We start from the raw sequence: 19,947 nt of genomic DNA, 5'->3' as shown, positions 1-19,947 counted from the left end.
TACGGGGTTTTGAAGTTTGTCGTTTAGTTTAAATTCAGTCCTTGTTCAACAACAAACATTTTACTCAAATCTGCTTTCAAGTACATGTTGTTGGATATGTGGTTCTATATGTGACTGAATGGAAACCTTGTTTAAAAAAAAAGAAAATTCAATTCAAAATGTTTTATCAAGCATGTGCATGGGGGCTGGAGGGAACTTGAGCTTTTGTCCCTTTCATTGTTGATGGCCCGAGTGCCTTTGAGGTCCCTCACCCTCCGACTGTTTTACTCTCTGCTGCAGGAGGCGGCGTGTTTGTGCTCAACAGCGTTCACACTGCTGCTGATGGGGCCCGGGCTGGAGGTGAGCGGCTGTGAATATTAGTTACTGCCGAAGCTCAACTGTTAAAGATTCGGCCCGTAGAATTTGGAGCTCACAAAATATCACAAGCAATAGTGAAAATACTGCACCAATAATTTGGAGCGCAGCATAAAGCATATCTTTCAAGTTTCCCGTTTTGGCTGGAAAACTACCAAATATAACCCCCTCTTCCCACTTTGCTCCCATATTAATATTTTCTCGTAAATGTCCCAATGTCTGGTATTATACTAATCATGTCGCCAGCCCCTAATGTAGGTCACACATGTAAAACTAGACAGCTTTTCTTAGCATTAATCCAACTTTATTTAAAATTTTATTTAGAATTTGTTTCTTACACATTCAAAAGACATTAAAATTCCTTTCACTGGGTCTTGCAGTTGCCATCGTTCCAGAAGTCCGGTTTTTCAGCAGCTGGTTCATCTGCAAAGAGACAATAAAATAAAAATCCTAAGAAATGTACATAAAAACTAAAAACTCAGGTCAGACTGTAGACTTCACAAGCCGATTGAAATCTAGACTCCTACTTCAGAATTTGGAAATGGCACAGTAGTTTAGAATTAAGAACCTACCGGGTTTGATTCCAAGGTTGGAGTTATCAAAGAACTGAGTGGGATAGTTTCTGGTCAGCAGCTCTGAACCTTCACCTGCATTGAAAAAGCTGCTTTTGGGAGAGTCCAGCAGCGAGGCTGCACTGACCAGAGGTTTCCGAGGAGAATCCAGGGCTCTCTTAGGAGGAAGGTAACTTTTTTTAGTGGGGCTGAACAACAAGGTGCTGTCTGAGGTTGGACACAGGGCCCTCTTCTTAGGAGTACAGGGGGAGGTCATCCTGTCCTGCTCGGCTTTGCTCTTCCCTTTAAGACTGATTGCTCTGTTCTTCCACTTGGTAGTCTCCTCCTGCTGGCAGGAAACCAAGCTGATGAGAGAAAGGTCAGAGGTCAGAAGTCTGAACTTTCCCCAGCATCACAACCAACAGCACTGGTGCATTTTCTTCTGGTTCTGTGACAACTGCTCACATTTATTGCAAGTTTTTATGATGTAAAGCACTTTGAATTGTTGCTGAAATGTGCTACACAAACAAACTTGATTGACTGAGATCTTGTTTAGAGTTGAATCAATCTGAGGCAGAAATCCCAACTCCAGTCAGGTTGTTTTAAAGTGCATCCAAACCAACCACTTTCTGACTTTGTCTACAGCACATATGGACATAAAAACCAAACTGGATCCAGTTACCTTTCCAGCTCAGTGATCCGCAGCCGGAGCTGTTTCACCTCTTCTTCCAGCTTGGTCTTCTCCAACAGAATGCTGCTCTGGATCATCGTACCTCTGGGGTTGGTTAGTCGAGCGTGAAGCTCCTTCCCTGTGAGGACTAAACGGAGAACAAAAAGCAACACGTTTCCAATAGTTACTGGATCCAATCGTTGGTAAATCTGTGGCCCTCTTTCAAAAACCCGATTCAGAACTAGAGTTATAACATTCATGACTGATGTTTGTTTCTATTCCTACTCAATTTAACCTTTAATTATGAGGGGAATGTAGTGAAATAATTGGTTCAAATCCAATAGTAAAACCTTCTGCGACGTGTTGAGCCGATTCACTACAGACTGACTTACACGACTCCTCGCCCTGATGCTGTGATCTCAGATCCTGCTTCAGCTTCCTCAGAGACTCCTCCTTCACACTCAGCACCGTCTTCATCTTCTCCATCCTGAAAGCAGAACCAACATTAAACGCATTACAGCAACAAGCAGATCTTAATCAGTCGTAGCATCTCGCTAGCGTCTACGGCCTCTTCAGTCCAAACAGCCAGTTCTGCTCTTTGGACTCTTCTGAAATCGTTTCTGGGCAAGATTGCATTTAATGTTCTGCTAGTTCTTCTGACTTTCCATGCCATAAAAAAAAAAAAATCCAGCTAATGTGTCACTACAAAAAGAAAGCCTCCCACTTTAAGAGGGCTTCACTGCTTTCAATGAAGAAAACCTCAACACACACACACACACACACACTGATGCCTCAACTCTGCAGAGTCAGAGCTCAAGAGTTGAAGTAAAGAGTGGGGGTAAATCCAGGGGCTCTTACTCTTGCTGGTGTTCCTGTGTGATGGAGGCCAGCTTCACCTCCTCCTCACGGAGTTTGCTCTGGAAGTTTTTCAGCTGAGCTGCACTGAGTGATGCATTCTTCTAAACGAGAGAGAACAACCGCCTTTAGCAAAGTGAAGCTAAAAAGCTCAAGCAGAACCTGTGCGGAGAAACGTCAGTCATACTTCAGACTCTTCCAGTTTGACCTTTAAGGTCAGGATTGTGTTCTCCTTCTCCTTTACAAGAACTTTAGTGTCCAGCAGTTCAGTCTGCAGGAGCTGAGTGGTCCGTTTGTGGTTGGACCCCATGTTTTTGGCTTCAGCCTTCGCCTCCTCTAGCTGCTCCTGCAGAGCCTGAAACGAGCATATAACAGGTGTTAGCATGTTCCACCCAGAATGTGAAGAGGCCGACCTCTATACATCAGACTCACTGTAAGCTCTCCTGCTGCTTGCTGAAGCTGCTGGTAGTCCTGGACTGAGGACAGGTTTGGTATCGCAGGCGTTCCCTCCAGCTGCTGTAGCAGGGATGACGTCTTCCTCCTCTCTTCTCTAAGCTGACCATCTCTCTGTTTATCCATCTGCATTAGTTCAGCCAAAATCTTACTGAGCTCATCACTGATGACCTACCAGAGCCAGTCAGAGAGGACAGACAAAAAGTGTTAAAAAAAAAACTACTAGCAAAATATTAGCATTAGGGAATATTCAAACTCAGATGGATTGAACTCTTTCTAGGAGAAACTAAACAGTTATTGGTAAAGCGCACCTGTAAAGGCATCGTCCCGTTTTGGACCACAAGTCGCCTCCGTTCAGCTTCTTGGCCGAGGATTCGCTCCAGCTCGCTGATGACCGGTGGGCTGGAGGCGGCCTCGATAGACTCGTTGAATTTGACCCTCTCCTGAACTTCAGCCTGTCGCACTGCGATATATGAAGTCAGGTTGGCCCAGAGCCTCTCCAAAATGCTCTCCATTTGCTACAGAGTAAATCAAGATGCATAATGTTAAACCTCTCGTTTTCAACAAAGAGCTGAAAGCAGTCATTTAGACCCACACCGTACTCAGGGCAGATGCTGAACAGCAGTCTTTACCCATTTGGACAGCTTTAATGTAGATCCAAAGCAGAAAGGACAAACTCCACCTACACTCACTGCTGAGCCACTGCAGCTCCACAGGCAGATACTTTCTAACGCCATGAAGTCGTTAAAAAAAAAAAAAAAAAAGAATCAAATTGCTGGACGACAGTCAGCAGGTATAACTCGACTTCCTCCGATCAGATGGATACTCCTGGATTTTTCTTTACACCAATAACTTCAGCTTTTCTTTTGAATGAACGGCAGCGTTGATAAACTGTTTACATGCAGTACCTTGTGGACCACAGTTGGAGAAAGACTGATCCAAGGGGATGCTATGAATGTTATGATCGCTTTAGGGGAAAAAACAAAAAAAGTATTTTTAGTTTTGCTAAATTGTTTCTAAAAGATAAATGTTGCAGTTTTCAGTATGTCTGAAAGTCTGACCCTATGGAAAAATAATCACGGATACATCATTGGTTTGTGGTGCTCAGACTGGCTTGGAGCCCTTTTAGAGCGGCTTGTAGTAAAAGGCTCATCTGCAACTCCATGTTCACTTTATAAATAAGCCTAAACGGGTTAATTAGAGGAGCAGATCTTACCTGCTGGTAGAGCCGACGTTTGTCCAGAAGCTTAGAGAGCCTCTGATTCCACCGGGAGTGGAAATCCTCGATGTTGAGGGAAAACTTAGGCGCGTCAACTCTGGACGTCAGCAAGTCCTGCAGCCGTCTCTCCTCAAAAACAGCCAGGTCTATATTCACCAGCAGCTCAAATGTTTTCATATAAACACGTGGATGCACCGTGAGCTGTTCCTAACAATCAGAAGAGCAGAAATGTTCAGTTTCCAGTGGAAGTGGTCAACATTTTTTTTAATTGCTTCTAGAAAACAGGAACAAGAGTAATAAGTACAAGAGTCTTTGTGAAACTGCTGCAGGTTTGAAATCCCAGCTCACAAACGTCACCGAAGACAGCCAGCCTGGACTTTGGAAGGTCCTTCAGGTCAGAAAGCTTCAGGAAACTCTGGACTTTCAGAACGTTCTCCGGGGTTTCAGAGGCCGTCTTTGTGCACATTTCTCTAAACTGTTGGAATTTTCCAAAGGTTGCCTAAAATGACACATTTTTGTGGTTTTAGGAACATAAGAGTCAGAAAATATCATCATCTAGCATCAAATGATGATCGGCCGGATTGCCTCTACATAAATCAAACCTAAACATGAATTACATCAAGATGATCAGCAGAGTCCTGCAGGTGTGACAGAGTCTCCCAGAGTGCATTGGGCTTCTGCTCCAGGTTGTTCAGCTGCTGTCTCAGGGCTGACAGAGACACGTTTGCTTCATTGAGCAGCTGAAAATATAAAGATAAATAAAGATGACTAAAGTTTGGTTTGAAGAGCCAAACACCAGAACTTTTTCCACAAATGATTTTCCTGTAACGACCAAAAGCACAGCTGGGACTGAAAAACAAGTAGTAAAGGTGCTGGGAATTTTAAAAAAGTAAAAGAATGTGATTGTTTGCACAAACCTGCTGGGAGGCGTCGCGCTGGGCTTCAGACTGAGCTCTTCCCTCCCTCTGCAGCTGCAGCTCCTTCTGCAGGTTCTGCCACTGTCAGCAGAACACAAGCAGAGCTCAGAAACCACCAGGCTGGACTGGAGAAGCTTAAACGCTCAAGAATTACTTCATCCTAACGCGCAAAAGTAAACATACTGTGTGTTTGCTAAGGTCATTAGGATACAGTTTGCGATAAGCTAAATTCAAAAATACTTTTTTGATACAGAAGGGAATTAAATGTTGTAAATCATTAAAATTCAGATCCTTTAAAGTTATCATAGACGGTGATGGCTGTTGGCGGGAAAGAGCTCCTGTAGCAGTCTGTGTTACAGTGAATCTGAAGAAGCCTCTGGTCAAAAACACCGTTTTCCCCAATAGGCTCATGAAGGCGATAGTCAGGGTTGGCCATCAATTTCTTGATTTTACGAAGAATCCTTCTTTGCCTCATCGTCTCCAGACGTTCCACAGCCGTCCCCAGAACAGAACCAGCCTATTTAGATAAAAATTATTTCCAAGCTGCACTTCTATTGGGACTGATGGAGGCATTAAGCTGTAGTTGCAGCAGTTCGCCACTAGTGGGCGTAACGAACAGCGAGTTCTCCAAGTGACTGAACAGTTCAGCGCTGTACCGGCTGATCAATGAGGCGTTCACTGTCGCTCTTATCAGTCAACGGTAAAAAAATAATAATAAATTTAAAAATCCCACAAAACCTCTGATCAATTACTACATGATTAGAAAGCAGAGTGTCAGTGATCACTCCTTGTCGTGTGAAGAGTTTTTCCTGCTGATCGTCTGAATTCATTCCTGAACGTGAAACTTTGTTTGGCTTATGACCAATGCCCCAATTAAACTAAAGGGCTTACATTTTATTAGTAACAAATGGAACAATTAATTACATAAACCAAACATCAACCAGAATTCTGATTCCCAGCAATACCGATGCCACCGTGTGAGGTTGGGACAACATTTTTGGCTTCCACAGTTCTTTCCCAACACGAGACTAAAGCAGTTCAGCTGAACTGACCGAAAGCCTAAAACTGGAAGAGAAGAAAATGACTGGGAAAAAAAAAATACTTTTTGCTGAAATGTTGCTTCTTGTTCGTCTTTTTCCGTTTGCTTCTGCGTCATCAGCAGCTCCTGCTGGGTGATCTTCTCCTGGTAGGCTGACGCCTACAATCAGAGGTCACAGGTCAGTTAGTGTAGGTATTCCCTAAAGCCCACTAGTCGTTCCTTTAAGATCAGGAGTCCTCCAGAGCTGCCATACCAACAACTTTCAGATGCATTTCTGCTCTGAAAGTGCCAGAGTCAAAAGGTTTGATCCAAGTGTGTCAGAGAAGGAATGAATCTAAAAGCTGCAGGATGGCAGCAGCTCTAGAGGAAAGGACTACATACCATGTTGATGTTGTGCTGCAGCTGCGCCTCGAGCTGCTCCTTCTCCTCCTGCAGCAGATCGCTCTTCTGACTCAGAGCCGTCACGCTGAGCTGCAGCTTCTCCATCTCTTCTTTGTGCTTCTGCAGGTTCTCCTCTTTGTCTGACAGATGAAAGTCTCTCTCTGCTTCAACACTTTCCAAGTTGTTACATAATTCTGTTATCTGTAACAGAAAAGTAAAGCAAAAAAAAAGGGCGGAGGGGGGTTAGTGGAGCCGAACAGCTCTGGAGGAGAGATGAAAACAAAGCCCGACTTTAACCTTCTGCTCCAAAGAACGTTTCTCCTCTTCACTCGCTTTCTTCAGCTCAGAGTTCACGTTTCTTTGTTGGCGCAAGTCATACTGCAGAGCATTCAGAAGTTCTTCTGTTGAGGAAGCCTTCAAAGAAAAGCAAAACGATTGAATGAGTTCCCACTAAAACCTTCAGTGAGAACTGAGAGCAGGAATGAAGCTCACCTTTTGTCCAAGTTGCTGCAGTTGCTGCTCCTGCTGCCTCTTCTGCTCAGTAACATTCTGTACAAACGCGTTCAGCTCCCTGACCTGTTCATACAGAGACGGTGAACAAGATGGCCGCCACTGGCAGTTATACACAGCTTGCGTTTTATTCCGTTTGCACTAAAACCCTCATATAGATACAGTGTGCTGGATGTTTGAGATGCACTAAAGAATGACGACATCAGCAGCTGGTATCGGTAAACGAGACTCGAGTCACAGAGTCGACGGCGTCTGTTCTGTTTGTTGCCGTTAAGCTTTTCTGCAAAGTCAAGATGGGGAAATAAAACGCACCACGCTGAAACTTTAACTAGACAGAGGAACTAGCTGATATTTAAAACCCCAAAATTATGAAACCAATAACACTGGTCAACAGAATAAATAAACTTGTCTGTTATATATTTTTTAAATATAATTATGGTGTCTTGTAGAACTAAAAACCAAAAACAAAGACATTTTACTGAGGGCTGCAGAGTTGGGAACAGAATTTCTCTATGATCAAACCTCAGCCTCCAACATCTCCGTTCTTCTCTGCAGCTGCATCTCAGCTTCCTGCTTCTGTCTCAGCTCCTCCTGCAGCTCCTCCCTCTCCTGACCGACGGTATCCAGGGAGCTCTGCAGCTTCTCCAGCTCCTCCTCAAACCGCTGGCTCACAGCGTCCCTCTGGGCCAGCAGAACCTCCCTCTCTGCTTTCACACACTCCAGCTCCTCAGCAAACTTGGCAAGAAGGAGAAATGAAGGGAGAACATGGCCTTTTTTATAGATCAAGATATTCAGGAGCTAAACTAACTGTTTAGTGCTCTCCTCTGTTGTACCTGCTTGTGTGTGTTGCAGCTGCTGCTCTGCATCTCTACCAGCTGACTCTTCAGCTCCATCATATCTTCCTCCATCCTCTCCCTGCTCTCCTTCAGCACCTGGAGCTCCTCCTGCTTCTCAAGCATCTGAATCGGAGAACAAATGGTTCAACGTCAGGCTCAGCAGTCTCCCTCAGACTGCCGCCTGCTTTCAGTGGGTGAAAACCACAGTGTGTGTCTGAGAAACGGCTCACCAGCTTCTCCTTCTCCTGAAGAACAGACCTCAGACGCTCCAGCTCCTCCAGCTGCTGGATCTGGAGCCCAGAACAGACAGGAAACCGTTTGGGTTGAAGAACAGGAGAAAAGCAGACGTAACCAGACAGAAGATAAAGCAGCATGAAGTTGAACCTGCTTGTCTTTCAGTGGATTCGCTTCAGAGAGGAGCTGCTGCTGCTGCATCTCGCACTGCATCTACAAGAGAACAGGATCTATGAGAACCACTGAGGCTTTGGGTGGCACCAGGTTTCAGTCAAATGAAGGATTATTCCACACATAAATGACGTTTGTTGCAGTTGGGCTGCTTCCGAGAGTTTTTACCATGTGGGTCTTCTCCTCCAGCTGTGCTCGGAGCTCCTCCTTCTCCCCTCTCAGCCTCTCCGCTGCGTGCAGCAGCTCCTCTCTCTCCTCGGTAAGAGCAGCCAGTCTGCCTTGCAGCTCCTCCAGCTCCTCTGTGGTCTGAGTGGCTGCGCTCTGGGAGAGCAGTCCGTCTTTTTCTGCCTGGGTTTGCCTCAGCTCCTCACTTAAAGCGGTCATCTGTTGCAAACGGGAAACAGAACTTTAATATGTTTTGTGAGCAAAGCGAGCCCTCATCTGATTTTCTATGAGAATCTTTGACACTTGACGTGAGTAGAACCTGACAGGTTGACTCTAGTTCAGTTCTTTAGCTGCTCTACTTTTCTATTCTTTGTCTGCCCATTCTTTAGTGTTAGATTATTTGCTAGTCCCCTCTATCCTCTCCCTCACAGCCTGCACTAGAACCAGCAGGAAGAGGACAGAACTGTTAGGCAGCTTGCCTGTCTGTAGAAAGTGTGTGTAGATAGTGTGTGTGTGGTATACTCACACTTCCCTGTGCTTCCTCCAGCTGAGTGTCCGTTTCAGTGGGACCTCCATCCTGCTTGCAGACGTTTCCAGACTTCAGAAGTTTGATCTGCTTGGCCTGCTCACGGTTCTTCTCCAGGACGCTCCTCAGCTCGTCCTGGTTCTCGATCATCTGTAGAACAGACGAGGTACGGCTTTCTGACCGTCATGGCAACAGCACTTCATGCTCAGGTATTTTTAGACGCCAGGTGTTTGATGCCGATACATGGGGACGACGTGTTTGTTTACCAGCTCCACATTTTCCTGCAGGTCCTGCTTGAGCTGATCTCTCTCTGCAGTCAGAGAGGCGACCGCAGTCAGCAGCCTCTCCACCTCCTCTGTGGAGCTCCTGCCGCCATCTTGGAGCTCCTGTGTTAGCCTCAGCATCTGTTTAGAGCCAGAGTTACCGTCACTGAGCCAGAGAGGAGAAGGCACAGTCAACACTTTACTCACATGTTCCTTTAACTCGGACTCCTTCTCTAGAAAGGCCGTCTTCATGTCAGAGTTCCTCTGCTTTTCTTCCCTGAGTTCTTCCTGAATGGACCTGAGGACGTCCGTCGCTGCGTTTCCATCTTCAGCGGAGCTCTGAACACGTCGTTCCAACAGCAGAGCCTCCCTCTCTGCTTCTACACCCTGGAGGGCTTCAATCGTCTGCTTCAGCTATCGACACATTCATATTGATCCAGTCAGATTACTGGCAACTCAAGTTTATTCAGGAAACAGAACTGCATAAGATGAGGATGCAAGATGGTGACTCAAGCTGCATTCACACCGCAGCCTGAAGTGACCCAAACCCGATTTAATCACGTCTCATCTCATCGTCGTGGTCGTTCACATACAGGTCGCATATATGTGGAAGTGTGACCTCCTGTGTGAACCACAAATGGCCTGAAAGCGTCCCGCATGCGCAGTAGAGGATGCAGTAATGTCACACACACACAGAGCGTGCTCAGTGTTTTACCAACCGCTGCAGAAGTGGTTGGTAAAACACCACAGAAGTGCAGAATGAAGAGACCAAAAAAAAACTGCAGCATGGAGTCAAACTGAGCAATCCTGAGTCCTGGTTTCTCGCTCACCTCTGCGTCTTTCTCTTCCAGAGAAACTAAAAGCCGGCTCCTGTCCAGGACGCTCTGTCTCTGCTCTGCTTGCAGTGCATCGAGCTGCTGAGTTAAATCGGCACATTGTTGCTTCAGCTCCGTCTCCTGAGCAGCCAGACCTGACTGGAGGTCGTCAGTCGTCTTGTTAACATCCTGCAGCTCCCCTGTCAGGTCTCCACTCTGAAACAGGAATTACAGACTGAGATCATGTGGCGGTTCAGTCATGGTGCAGCAGAGGAGCCAGCAGGAGTTAAGTGGTTCCACCTGATCTCCAGGAGTCTGAAGTGAAGCCTGTTCCTCCTGCTGCTCCCTTAGTGCCTCCTCTGCCTCTCCACATAGAGCCAGCTCCTCCTGCAGGCTGATGACGCCGCTTTCCACTTTCACACTTCCTAACAGATCTGGAAACACGGAACGCTTTAGAAACACCCATCTGATGTCACAGGTGGAAAACCGTCCCGATTCATGGTTTATTACTTTGTGGCAGCGTGTCATCTAGAGCGCTGAGCTCAACGTCGTCATACGAAACATTCTGATGTTTTTCAGGATGGCTTTCCACCGCCATGTGGAGAACAGGTCCAGTCAGCTCAGCCTCCAGATTCTCCTTGCTGGCTGTCAGGGTCATCTGGAGAGAAAATAATCACTTAAAAACATTTCCTCCTGGCTCAGTGACCCAAACCCTGACCTAACAACTAAATCCTGTTTATGAGGGGAAAAACTAACCCAAAACTATAAAAGTAGGACCAATAGTCAGGTTAGAGTGAAGTCGATCAGCAGCCTCCGTGTTTTCCACCTGTACAGTGACAGACTGGTGGCTGCATTAGGGGCTCTGCTGGGGATTCAGCTTCAAAACGAGCAAAGAAATGATTGAGCTCCTCTGCCAGTGAAGTGTTGCCAGAGATTTCGGTGGAGTTGCTGGATCTGAAGTGGGTGATGTGCTGGACCCCTTACCAGCACATCACCCACTTCCTCCTTAGTCCTCTGCTTGTAGTTGGTCTTGGCCTCTTAGTTGCAGCTGTACAGGTCCCCGTCTCCAGACCTGAACGCGCCATTTGTCTCCTCAGCAGTTCTGGTTCATCCAGGGCTTCTGGTTGGGGAAAAACACCAGGATGCGTCTGTCCACTGCGACGGCGTCAACACTGTTGACTGTTGAGGTAGCCGAGTACTGCTGAGGTGAACACCTCCAGGTCCAGGTGGCAGAAAATCCTCACATGCAGGTGCCGAGTGGCAACCAGGCTAAGATTTCACAGTTGGTGTTGTGGCAGATGTTCTTTTCATTGGTTTGTACGCCAGCAACATGGGATCATGTGGTCGTCTATCCACGCTTTAAGTTGGAGGAGGTTAACTCCACTGGTGGAACATGTGCTGGTGGAATTTAGGGAGCGCTACGTTTAATTTAGCATAGTTAAAAAAAACAAACTACCTTTGTTTCCAAGTGAATAAACTTTGAAAAATCCACACTGATATGAATGTTAATAGAACACGCACATTAAAAAGGTTGCATCTTTTTCTGTTTGTCTTCAAACTCAGCTCACGTGGTTCTCTGTGCCTGAACGGAACCTCAGTGGTGTTGGAAGGATCTGCATTTATTTCAAAGGTTTGGAGACTCGAAGCTTCGGAGCCAGAAAACCATGGGGAGATCTTGTGCTCACTGTTCAAAATGGACACATCTAACAGTTTAACGTCACGTCTACTGACAACAGGAAGAGATCGTGCCGTGACTAAACACGCATTGTTCATTTGGCTTTAAATAAAATATTGAAAGAGGTTGCATGAGAAATGTGCCAAAGTATCACAGCCACACTTTAAAACATTACCTCTGGTTGAAGGCGCTGATGTTCAGACAATTCGATGGCCTTCTTTAGACTCGATATTTCCTTCTGTAATTCACTCTGCAAATAAGCAGTAAGAAACAATTACAAAATAGTGAAATTATATTAATACAACAGTCAATTGAGCACGTCATAAATCACTAAATAAAAGGCTGATTCTCATTACTTTATTGCAGACAAAGACATTCAACTGAACTCTACCTCCTGTTCCTCCATGAACTTCAGCTCCAGACTTTTGAACTCTTCCAGATCCTTTTTCTCCTTCAGCTCTTGGTGGAGAGCAGCATTTTCCTTCTCCAAGCTCTGCGTGTGCTCCAGAAACATCCCCAGCTCCTGTTTCAGGTGGTCTCGCTCGGCAGTAACCGCTTCCTGTGGAAGAGACGCAGGACACGTGACCTTTTAGGTTCCTCCTACCTGAAATATCTGCACATTCATCCCTCGTTGGAATGACGTGGTCAGCAATGAAACCCCCCCCCCCCCCCCCCAAGACGTCCATCTTGGTTGTCCTCCTCTAATCTCATCTCAGATAGTAAAGTAAAGTAGTAGCTTATTTTTAGCTTTAGATGCGTTATCATATCATTTGGAAGAAGCTTTGAGTAAAAGAGTTTGCTAAAGATTAAATAACCCAATGGACGTCATTTCTTATTGGGACACTTAATATATGGAGTTGCTATAATCATTCTTTCTATTGCAGTTGCATCACCACACTGGGAGGTTGTGGCTCAGCAGCAGCTTTGGCCAGCGTTACCTTCTCTGATGCCAAGGTTTCACACAGCTGAACACTCTCTGCAAATCCTTTCCTCATCTGGAAGACAAGACTTTAGGATTTTAGGAACTGGAACACTTTATATCCAGAACCAGCATTGCAGTTTTTATTTATTTACAGTCCTACAAAAGCATGCAACATATGAAATACAAACGAGAGACAATATTAAGTACTATAAAAACTCTACCCGCTCAACATTGCTGCTCCAGAGAGCAGCTCCTGATCCAACTGTCTACCTGCTCAGACTCAGACTGCCTCTTCTCCTCCAGCTGCCTCTCCAGCTCAGACACTTTGATCTCCAAAAAAGTGGAGGTCAAAGTGGCTTCCCGCTTCTGCTGCGCCTCGGTTTGCAGGACCTCCTCCAGCTCTGCAACCTTCTGTTCAGCGGCTTGCACTTGCAACGAGGCATCCAGCTTCTGCTGGGTTTCGTTTCGCAGCTGCGCCTCCAGGTTTGCCAGCCTCTCTTCTGACTGCTTCTTCTCCGCCGCTTCTTCTTTCAGCAAAGTCTGCAACTGGACCTGCAGCTCTGCGACTCGGCAGTCCAGGGTTTCGGCCTGTCTCACAGCCTCCTCCCTCTGCTGACGCTCCGTTTCGAGCTGATGCTCCAGGTTGGATAGTTTCTCTAAGAGAGCACATCTTTGATCAGGAGACGCCAGGTCACTGGACATAGAGAAAGATAAAAGCATAAGAAGCTTATTAGTTGCCTTTTACTAAGTGGGACAAGTTATTCCAAAGTTTAGCCTTTAGTTTAATAGTTTGTGTAGTATGATCACTGGAACTGCGTGATCCACTAGTGACTAGGCCCGTCAACAAATGTTGCTGGACGATAAATTGTCCCAGAAGTTATTGCTGTAAGCAATAAAATTGTTGTTTTGAGATCATTTTAAAGTAATACAATGGGAATATCAGCCTACGTATGCAAGAACACCTTCTCAAAGAGCAATAAACTTTAAATTCTAACGAACGTTTAACACTGAAAATGGAAGACATTTTAAATGAAAAAAATAAATCAAATAAAAGAGAAGAAAATGAGTCATGAAGTCTCTAAAGAAAATTGTCCTTCAAAAAAAAAGAAGCTAGTTGAGTCCAAAACACCAGACAGAAAACTTTAATCATCCAGTTTTTGGTAGAAAGAAAAACGAGAGAATCGATAAATCATACAAATGGAGATTATCAAGTATGTTTTAGTTTATTGTGCCATTTATTGATTATTTGCAACAGGCCTACTGGTGACCTCATGAAGAACCCACCTGTCCCCAAAGCTGCGAACAGTCAAAGAGCTCTGGCTCATCTCCATCTCTTCTGAAGGCTCCTCAGGAATCTCCCAGTGAGGGTAGAAGTCTTCATCAGCTACAAAGTGCAGTAAGCCCAGGTCCATCATCTCACACGAACCATTCAGAAAAATGTCCATCTTCGGTCGCTCCATACCTTCAACTAGATCCCCGGAACAGAAACGATTAGCTCTCCTCTTCCTGCTAAAAGTCACGTTCATGTTAGCTATCCCGTCGTCGTCGCAGGCCGGCTGACTGCCGTGGAGCATCTTTCCTCCCCACGTCACCCGGCGCTTCGGCATCTGATAGAGAACACAGCTGGCATGTTAGTGAGTATTTAACCCTGATGTTAACCAGGCCTACAGCACCTTCAGTCAACCAGCAGCTTGCTGCGCTTGAGTTAAAGGTCATTACGTGATATTGGATAACAACAATACCCAAACTATAATGTCTTACAAAACAAAACACTTTTTTTTTTGCACTTCAGTTGTGGTTCTAATTAAAGTGTTTTTTGTTTTATTTTTTAGCTGTGGCTTGTCACGTTATTCGCTGACGTTGCTGGTGTGCATACTGTAGAGCTAGGCAGTGGTTTGGGTTTCTGTTAAAGGAAAGCAAAACTCTGCTGAACGAAAAGAAAAAAAAAAGAAAAAGAAACAACTCTCCGCTGCATGACAGACAGACCTTTGGAACAGAGACCAGGTTGGAGCTGGTGACCAGCAGTTTGGTCAGGTTTCTGATCCGGTCCTCTTGCTCTCTCTGGAGCTGATCCTTCTCTTGGAGCAGCTGAGACAGAACCTCTTTTTCCGTCACTGTGGTCTGTGTGACCGAAGACACCTGGAAGAGATGAACGTACGAGTCGAGCAAAGCAAAGCAAAGCGCTGCACTGAAGGAAGTTTGATCAGAGTAAAAATCGGAGAAGCCCGGTGACATTAACAAATCATTCTAACCTCGTTCAGTCGACGTTTGAGGTCTACAATCTCATTCCGATACCTCTTGAGCAACGCGCCGTCATCCGATACCTCCGTCACATGAGGGTCGTTCTTCATTTTCTTTGCGGTGCTGGCAAACTGAACATGTGGAATTCCTCTGAATACTGTTGTGTTGTGCATTTGGACAGCTTAACTAGAATGTCTCACGTAGAGTAAATGTTTAAAGGCAACGTTCAAGATTATGTTGGCCTATGAAATGACAATGAAGACAAACCTGCAGAGTGCCGAGGGTCTCCTCCAGAGAAACGGGCGTGATGGTGCTGATGATGACCGTTTTAGCGTTGCCTCCCAGGGAGTTCTGCAGGATGCGGGTCAGTTTGCTGTCTCTGTAGCTGGTAAAGCCTCTGGAGAGTATTGACGAGAAATTCAGCAATCAATGCATCCGAAAATAAAGGATCTATTCAGAACGCAAGAACTGTATTGATTTTGTTTAAAATACAGTAAACACCCCCCAACAAATCATGATTCAGTTTTGGCCTATTTGCAGATATTCCACAGACTCATGAAGCTGAAATACCTACAACCAATGTTACTTGACTGAGGTTTGGAAAGCAGTCTATGCTGAGTGACATTCATTTTAGTTTATATTCTAGAATTATGCTGCTCAAGATGGAGTAGCTCTGGACTTTGAGATTTTTCTTTTTTCAAAGCTCCATTCTTGCCTTTATGGGGGCGGGGGGGATTGCTTGTCTTCAGTCAGAGGCTTCTTCAAATTCACTGTAACACAGACTGCTACAAGAGATTTTTCCTGCCAACAGCCATCACTTTCTACAATAACTCTGAAGAATTTGAATTAATACGAGTTTAATCTTCCTTTGGGATCAATAAAGTATTTTTGAACATGAAGTAATCCTTGGCACTGATTGGCTGCATCCCCAAGAATAGAAATGACAAACATAAATGTCAGCTTCTTTGGCAGAGTCAGGATGGTTTATAATGCATATTAATATTTACAGTTGGTGTTAGAACTGGATATTTTGATGGTTTAAAGCGTTTTAGAAGCAGTCTTTGCAGCAGCTGTGGTCCATAACCTCAGAGTACCAGTCACTATAAAATGAACAGCTGGACTAACAAGCCACATTAGCAAAGTCAAAAAATATACTAATGCCATCTGTCATTTTACCCATAACTATATGGTTCAAAAATAGAATCAAAATTATTTTGCAGCAAGTCCTAATACTGGAATTTAAAACTTTAAGATAAATACAACTCTGCAAGGCAGACCTGCTAGCTGGTATACAACCAGGACAACCTGATTCATAGACATTTTATTGATAATATTTGTTTGATATACTGAAGTGTTCCATTTGTAATTTTGCCCAATTCATATAAAGTGAGTTGTTAGAAAAGCGCTCTACAAATGAAATGAACCATTTCATGGTTACTTTTTGTTTTTAAATGCTAACATCTGAAAAATGAAGTTAATCATTATCGACTCTGTAGAGTCAGAGTGTTGGAACACAACCCTAATTACACTACTGAGAGAATTGATGAGTTATCTAAATGCATCTTGTGGAATAAAATAAATGTAAACTGAATCACCATGGTTACTCACTTCTGGTTTTCATCAGTGAGTTTCTTGATCACCTGTCCAAGTATAAACAGACTGAGATTGATATTGCATCCTTCTTTGAAACGAGTACCTGTGGGTTTGAAAGAAAGTGCAATTAAATGAAAGAAAAGTTGAAATGTCAATTCAAAACATGATGATTAATTAAACCTTTTAAATGAAATTAAAACATAACGGTGGACAGTAGTAACTCCACTTTACCTTCCGTCCCTGTTTGACTGGCTCTCTCAGATCCAGCGAGATCCACTAAATTCTGCACACAAACAAAAATTATTAACTTGCCTCTCCAAAATCAAAAGTATAAATATTTAAAGAATCAAATTTGAAAAAAAATAAATAAAATAATTACTAAGTGGGAAACAATAATGGCTCCATCAGCATTTTCCCCAGATGCTGGATCACTCCTTTCTCTGCTCTCCAGGATCTAGATAAACATTAGCAAGTCAGAAAACGCCACAGCAGCAAACTCCATCTTATCCTGCATGCCGAGTTGTTGCTTACCATACGGAATATGGTGTGCGAGCGGCTGCTCCGCTGGTTCATTTTAGTCTTTCCGTAGTGACGGTTCTCTGGAGGCAGACGAAATAAAGACACCATGTGTTGACAGGAAGCTACAGAGAAGTTCACGGCTGTAAACGGCGAGCTCTTACTTTCTCCCTTCCTGATCCAGGCGAGGGCTTGTGAAGACGTTGTGACGAGCTCCTCAGTCAGGTCAGCCACGTAGACCGTTTTCTACACAGTGAACACAAATCGGCTGATCAGAGACCGTCTGTTATGCAGCATATTTTCTGCAAATATTCCCATACCGAACAAAAACCATTCAACCCACTCACATTCATAGTTTCCCGAATTTCCAAAGGTTTTCTCTTCCAGCTGTCAACCAACAGGTCCGTCACAGTTTCGTTGTAGATTTCCATGTAGGACACTCTGAGAAGGAATTCCTTGTTTGGAAACTTTGGATGAAATGAGGAGAGATTGCTTAACAATTGGCCCCAACGCGCACGGCCAGCAGTAAACGGGCTAAACTAGTACTGCGACTTTTACGGCGAGTCTCACGGAGCTGCTTACCGTTTTAATAGTTTGGAAGACGTCGTCTACGGCCAGAGGAATGACTCCACGGTTACGGTCACTGCCCATCATTGTGAACGTCTTCCCCGAAGATGTCTGACCGTAGGCAAATATGGTTCCTGACAAACAAGCGCAACAGACACAAAAACATGAATCAAACGAAAGTCGTGCAAATAGAGCGAGACTGTTTCGTCTGAATTTGTAGTATGAGGATTCACAGCAAAGCAGTGAGCAAAACAATCATTTCTATTACAAACCATTGTAACCCGCAACGGTGGACACAACCAGAGGCTTTGCGATGTCCTGGTACAGCTGGCTTGTAGATTCTTCAGCACCAAACACTCTGTCTGAAAACAGGAGAAAATTCGACAGTAAAATCATCTTAGTGGGTCACAACACACGCAGTTCTAACGCTGTATATAATTTGATGCGTACCAAAAGTGAAGCACTTGCTGGAATTTCCATCATCAATCTGACGAATTGATTTCTTGTCATTTTCCCAGAACAGCTGGACGGGCTTTTCTGAAGCTGCATTTTCTTCCCTTAGAAAAAAAATTGGGAGGAAGAAAAGAACTTAAAAAAAAAAAAAAAAAAAAAAAGAAAGAAAAGAAAAGCTGACTGCAGAGAGATACAGACGTACGTCAAGCAGCTGGAAATTGTTCTCAAAGATGAACCAGACTTGTGCTGCTCTACAATTCTCTGCCTGATATCTTATGACTTTCTCATTCTGCCAAACCAGAAAGCAGTGTTCCACATGTGAGCCTTTAAATAACTAAAATGTGTCAGTTTCCACAGCCATGACATCATCCAGACTTTCACCATTTAAAGAGAAATTTATCATTCTCTGTGCAAACTTCTGATTTTTAAGAGCATAAATAAATCTGACATTTCTCACTTTTATAATATTCAGCAAATAGAAAAACTGGCAATTCTAAAGCCTTAAAACAAAAGTTTGGTCCAAATTAACTTCAGACAGTGAGAAGAGCAAAAGGTGGATGTGTCTATTTGATGTATGTAAACTTCCAATTTCAACTATATGTCTAATTTATACATCAAACCTTTACTTTATTACTCTTGCTGACAGTAAGTTCAATTATTTATGTGGGTTATGGTGAGGAATGTTGATCTAAATATAGATACCACGGTGTGTATTGGTAGTGGATCAATACTTCTGTTCACAGCATCTCCTCCACATGTCCAGCAGTTTCCTCATGCATCAGTGTATGTGCAGGAATTAAAATGGCAGTCCAGTAGAACAATTTAACATTAATTTTGAGTCAATGGTCACATGACATAGAAGCTACTGAAGAAAAATATACATCCTTTTTGATATTAAAATGATTTAAAATCTTGAAAATGACTGATGAGTCAGATTGGTAGTTGAATCTAGTAGTATGAATTGGTTTTGTGTCAGCTGGTCAAGAAGCAAGACGTCGATATTTGTTTCTAAGGAGTGTTTGGTTCGGAAATTTGTTGACGGTCCCTATATGTCACAGGTGTCAAACTCCAGTCCTCAAGGGCCGGTGTCCTGCAGTTTTTAGATGTGCCACAGGTACAAAACACTGGAATGAAATGGCTTAATTACCTCCTCCTTGTGTAGATCAGTTCTCCAGAGCCTTGCTAATGACCTAATTATTCTGTTCAGGTGTGGTGCAGCAGAGGCACATCTAAAAGTTGCAGGACAGCGGCCCTTGAGGACTGGAGTTTGACACCCCTGCTATATGTGAACCTCCGGGCGAGAGAGGAGGGAGCAGAGAACGCCTGGCCGAAGTTAACGTTCCTGAATCGGATCAACCTTGAGCTAGACGCCGCGAAAATGTAATATCCAACTTGAAACTAACGTCACCGCGGTCTTCACATTCTGTATAGGAGCCACAAAAAAAAAAAAACACACATCTTCCTGCTGTGTGAGATACTAACAGCTTCTGTCTCACACCAACAGCTTAGCGGAATAAAAAAAAAAAAAGACAACTTCTCTGTAGTTCTTACTAAATTCTAAAATGGTGGAATGCAAACATTTCAGGCAGAAACATGATACAGACACACGGTTAACGTCAGCTGTGGGTGAGGACGGAAACCCTTCTTCTGAGTGACTCGGTTCAGAAAAAACTCACCTCTCAGCAACAGGACGAACACGGACACAGACTTTAACAGCAGACTCCGCCATTTCCTCTCCAGGAAACTTGAGGGAATAACTGGAGGGACGAGAGAACAATATTTTAAATATGCACCGCTTTAATTTGATTGGACAACGTCATCACGCGGACTGAACCACACACGGTGGTGGGGACAATAAGGATGTAGCATTTTTGGAATGACTATTTATGTTTTGTCTTCTAATATAAAATGCCACAAATGGGTCACATATGAGCTGTAGTTATGAATTAATAATTGATAAATAATAAATAGATAAGTATCAAGAGATAGTGGTTAGCCGGTTAGTCGCGTCCAGAAGATCG

General features: G+C 44.1%; 1 protein-coding gene across 2 annotated transcripts; it reads right to left on the bottom strand.

The window, feature by feature from the left end:
- Positions 1 to 647: 647 nt before the first annotated feature.
- Positions 648 to 19,877, bottom strand: cenpe (centromere protein E). 2 transcript variants are annotated; one of them, XM_023350240.1, is made up of 46 exons: positions 19,603 to 19,877; positions 17,924 to 18,030; positions 17,746 to 17,835; positions 17,489 to 17,607; positions 17,254 to 17,373; positions 17,071 to 17,152; positions 16,922 to 16,989; positions 16,770 to 16,844; positions 16,622 to 16,673; positions 16,406 to 16,493; positions 15,065 to 15,194; positions 14,809 to 14,928; positions 14,543 to 14,695; positions 14,019 to 14,163; positions 13,841 to 13,940; positions 12,827 to 13,250; positions 12,573 to 12,629; positions 12,026 to 12,193; positions 11,810 to 11,884; positions 10,470 to 10,617; positions 10,260 to 10,393; positions 9,975 to 10,175; positions 9,352 to 9,558; positions 9,148 to 9,285; positions 8,882 to 9,031; positions 8,359 to 8,574; positions 8,170 to 8,232; positions 8,016 to 8,075; positions 7,783 to 7,908; positions 7,472 to 7,684; positions 6,932 to 7,015; positions 6,737 to 6,853; positions 6,440 to 6,640; positions 6,122 to 6,217; positions 5,020 to 5,100; positions 4,720 to 4,842; positions 4,407 to 4,601; positions 4,100 to 4,309; positions 3,195 to 3,401; positions 2,863 to 3,054; positions 2,618 to 2,785; positions 2,434 to 2,534; positions 1,968 to 2,062; positions 1,588 to 1,723; positions 927 to 1,270; positions 648 to 777 (listed from the first exon to the last, which is right to left on the bottom strand). In XM_023350240.1, the coding sequence occupies exons 1-46, from the start codon at positions 19,653 to 19,655 to the stop codon at positions 719 to 721; spliced, it is 6,291 nt and encodes a 2,096-aa protein (XP_023206008.1). In that variant the 5' UTR covers positions 19,656 to 19,877; the 3' UTR covers positions 648 to 718. The 2 variants fall into 2 exon arrangements, with proteins under 2 accessions (XP_023206008.1, XP_023206009.1); XM_023350241.1 differs by having other exon boundaries at positions 2,434 to 2,531.
- Between the last annotated feature and the right edge of the window lie 70 nt (positions 19,878 to 19,947).

This window comes from Xiphophorus maculatus, chromosome 17, assembly GCF_002775205.1.
Source record: "Xiphophorus maculatus strain JP 163 A chromosome 17, X_maculatus-5.0-male, whole genome shotgun sequence".
Taxonomy (NCBI): domain Eukaryota; kingdom Metazoa; phylum Chordata; class Actinopteri; order Cyprinodontiformes; family Poeciliidae; genus Xiphophorus; species Xiphophorus maculatus.
The sequence above is the reverse complement of the archived record's forward strand: the minus strand, read 5'-3'. Positions and strand labels throughout refer to the sequence as shown.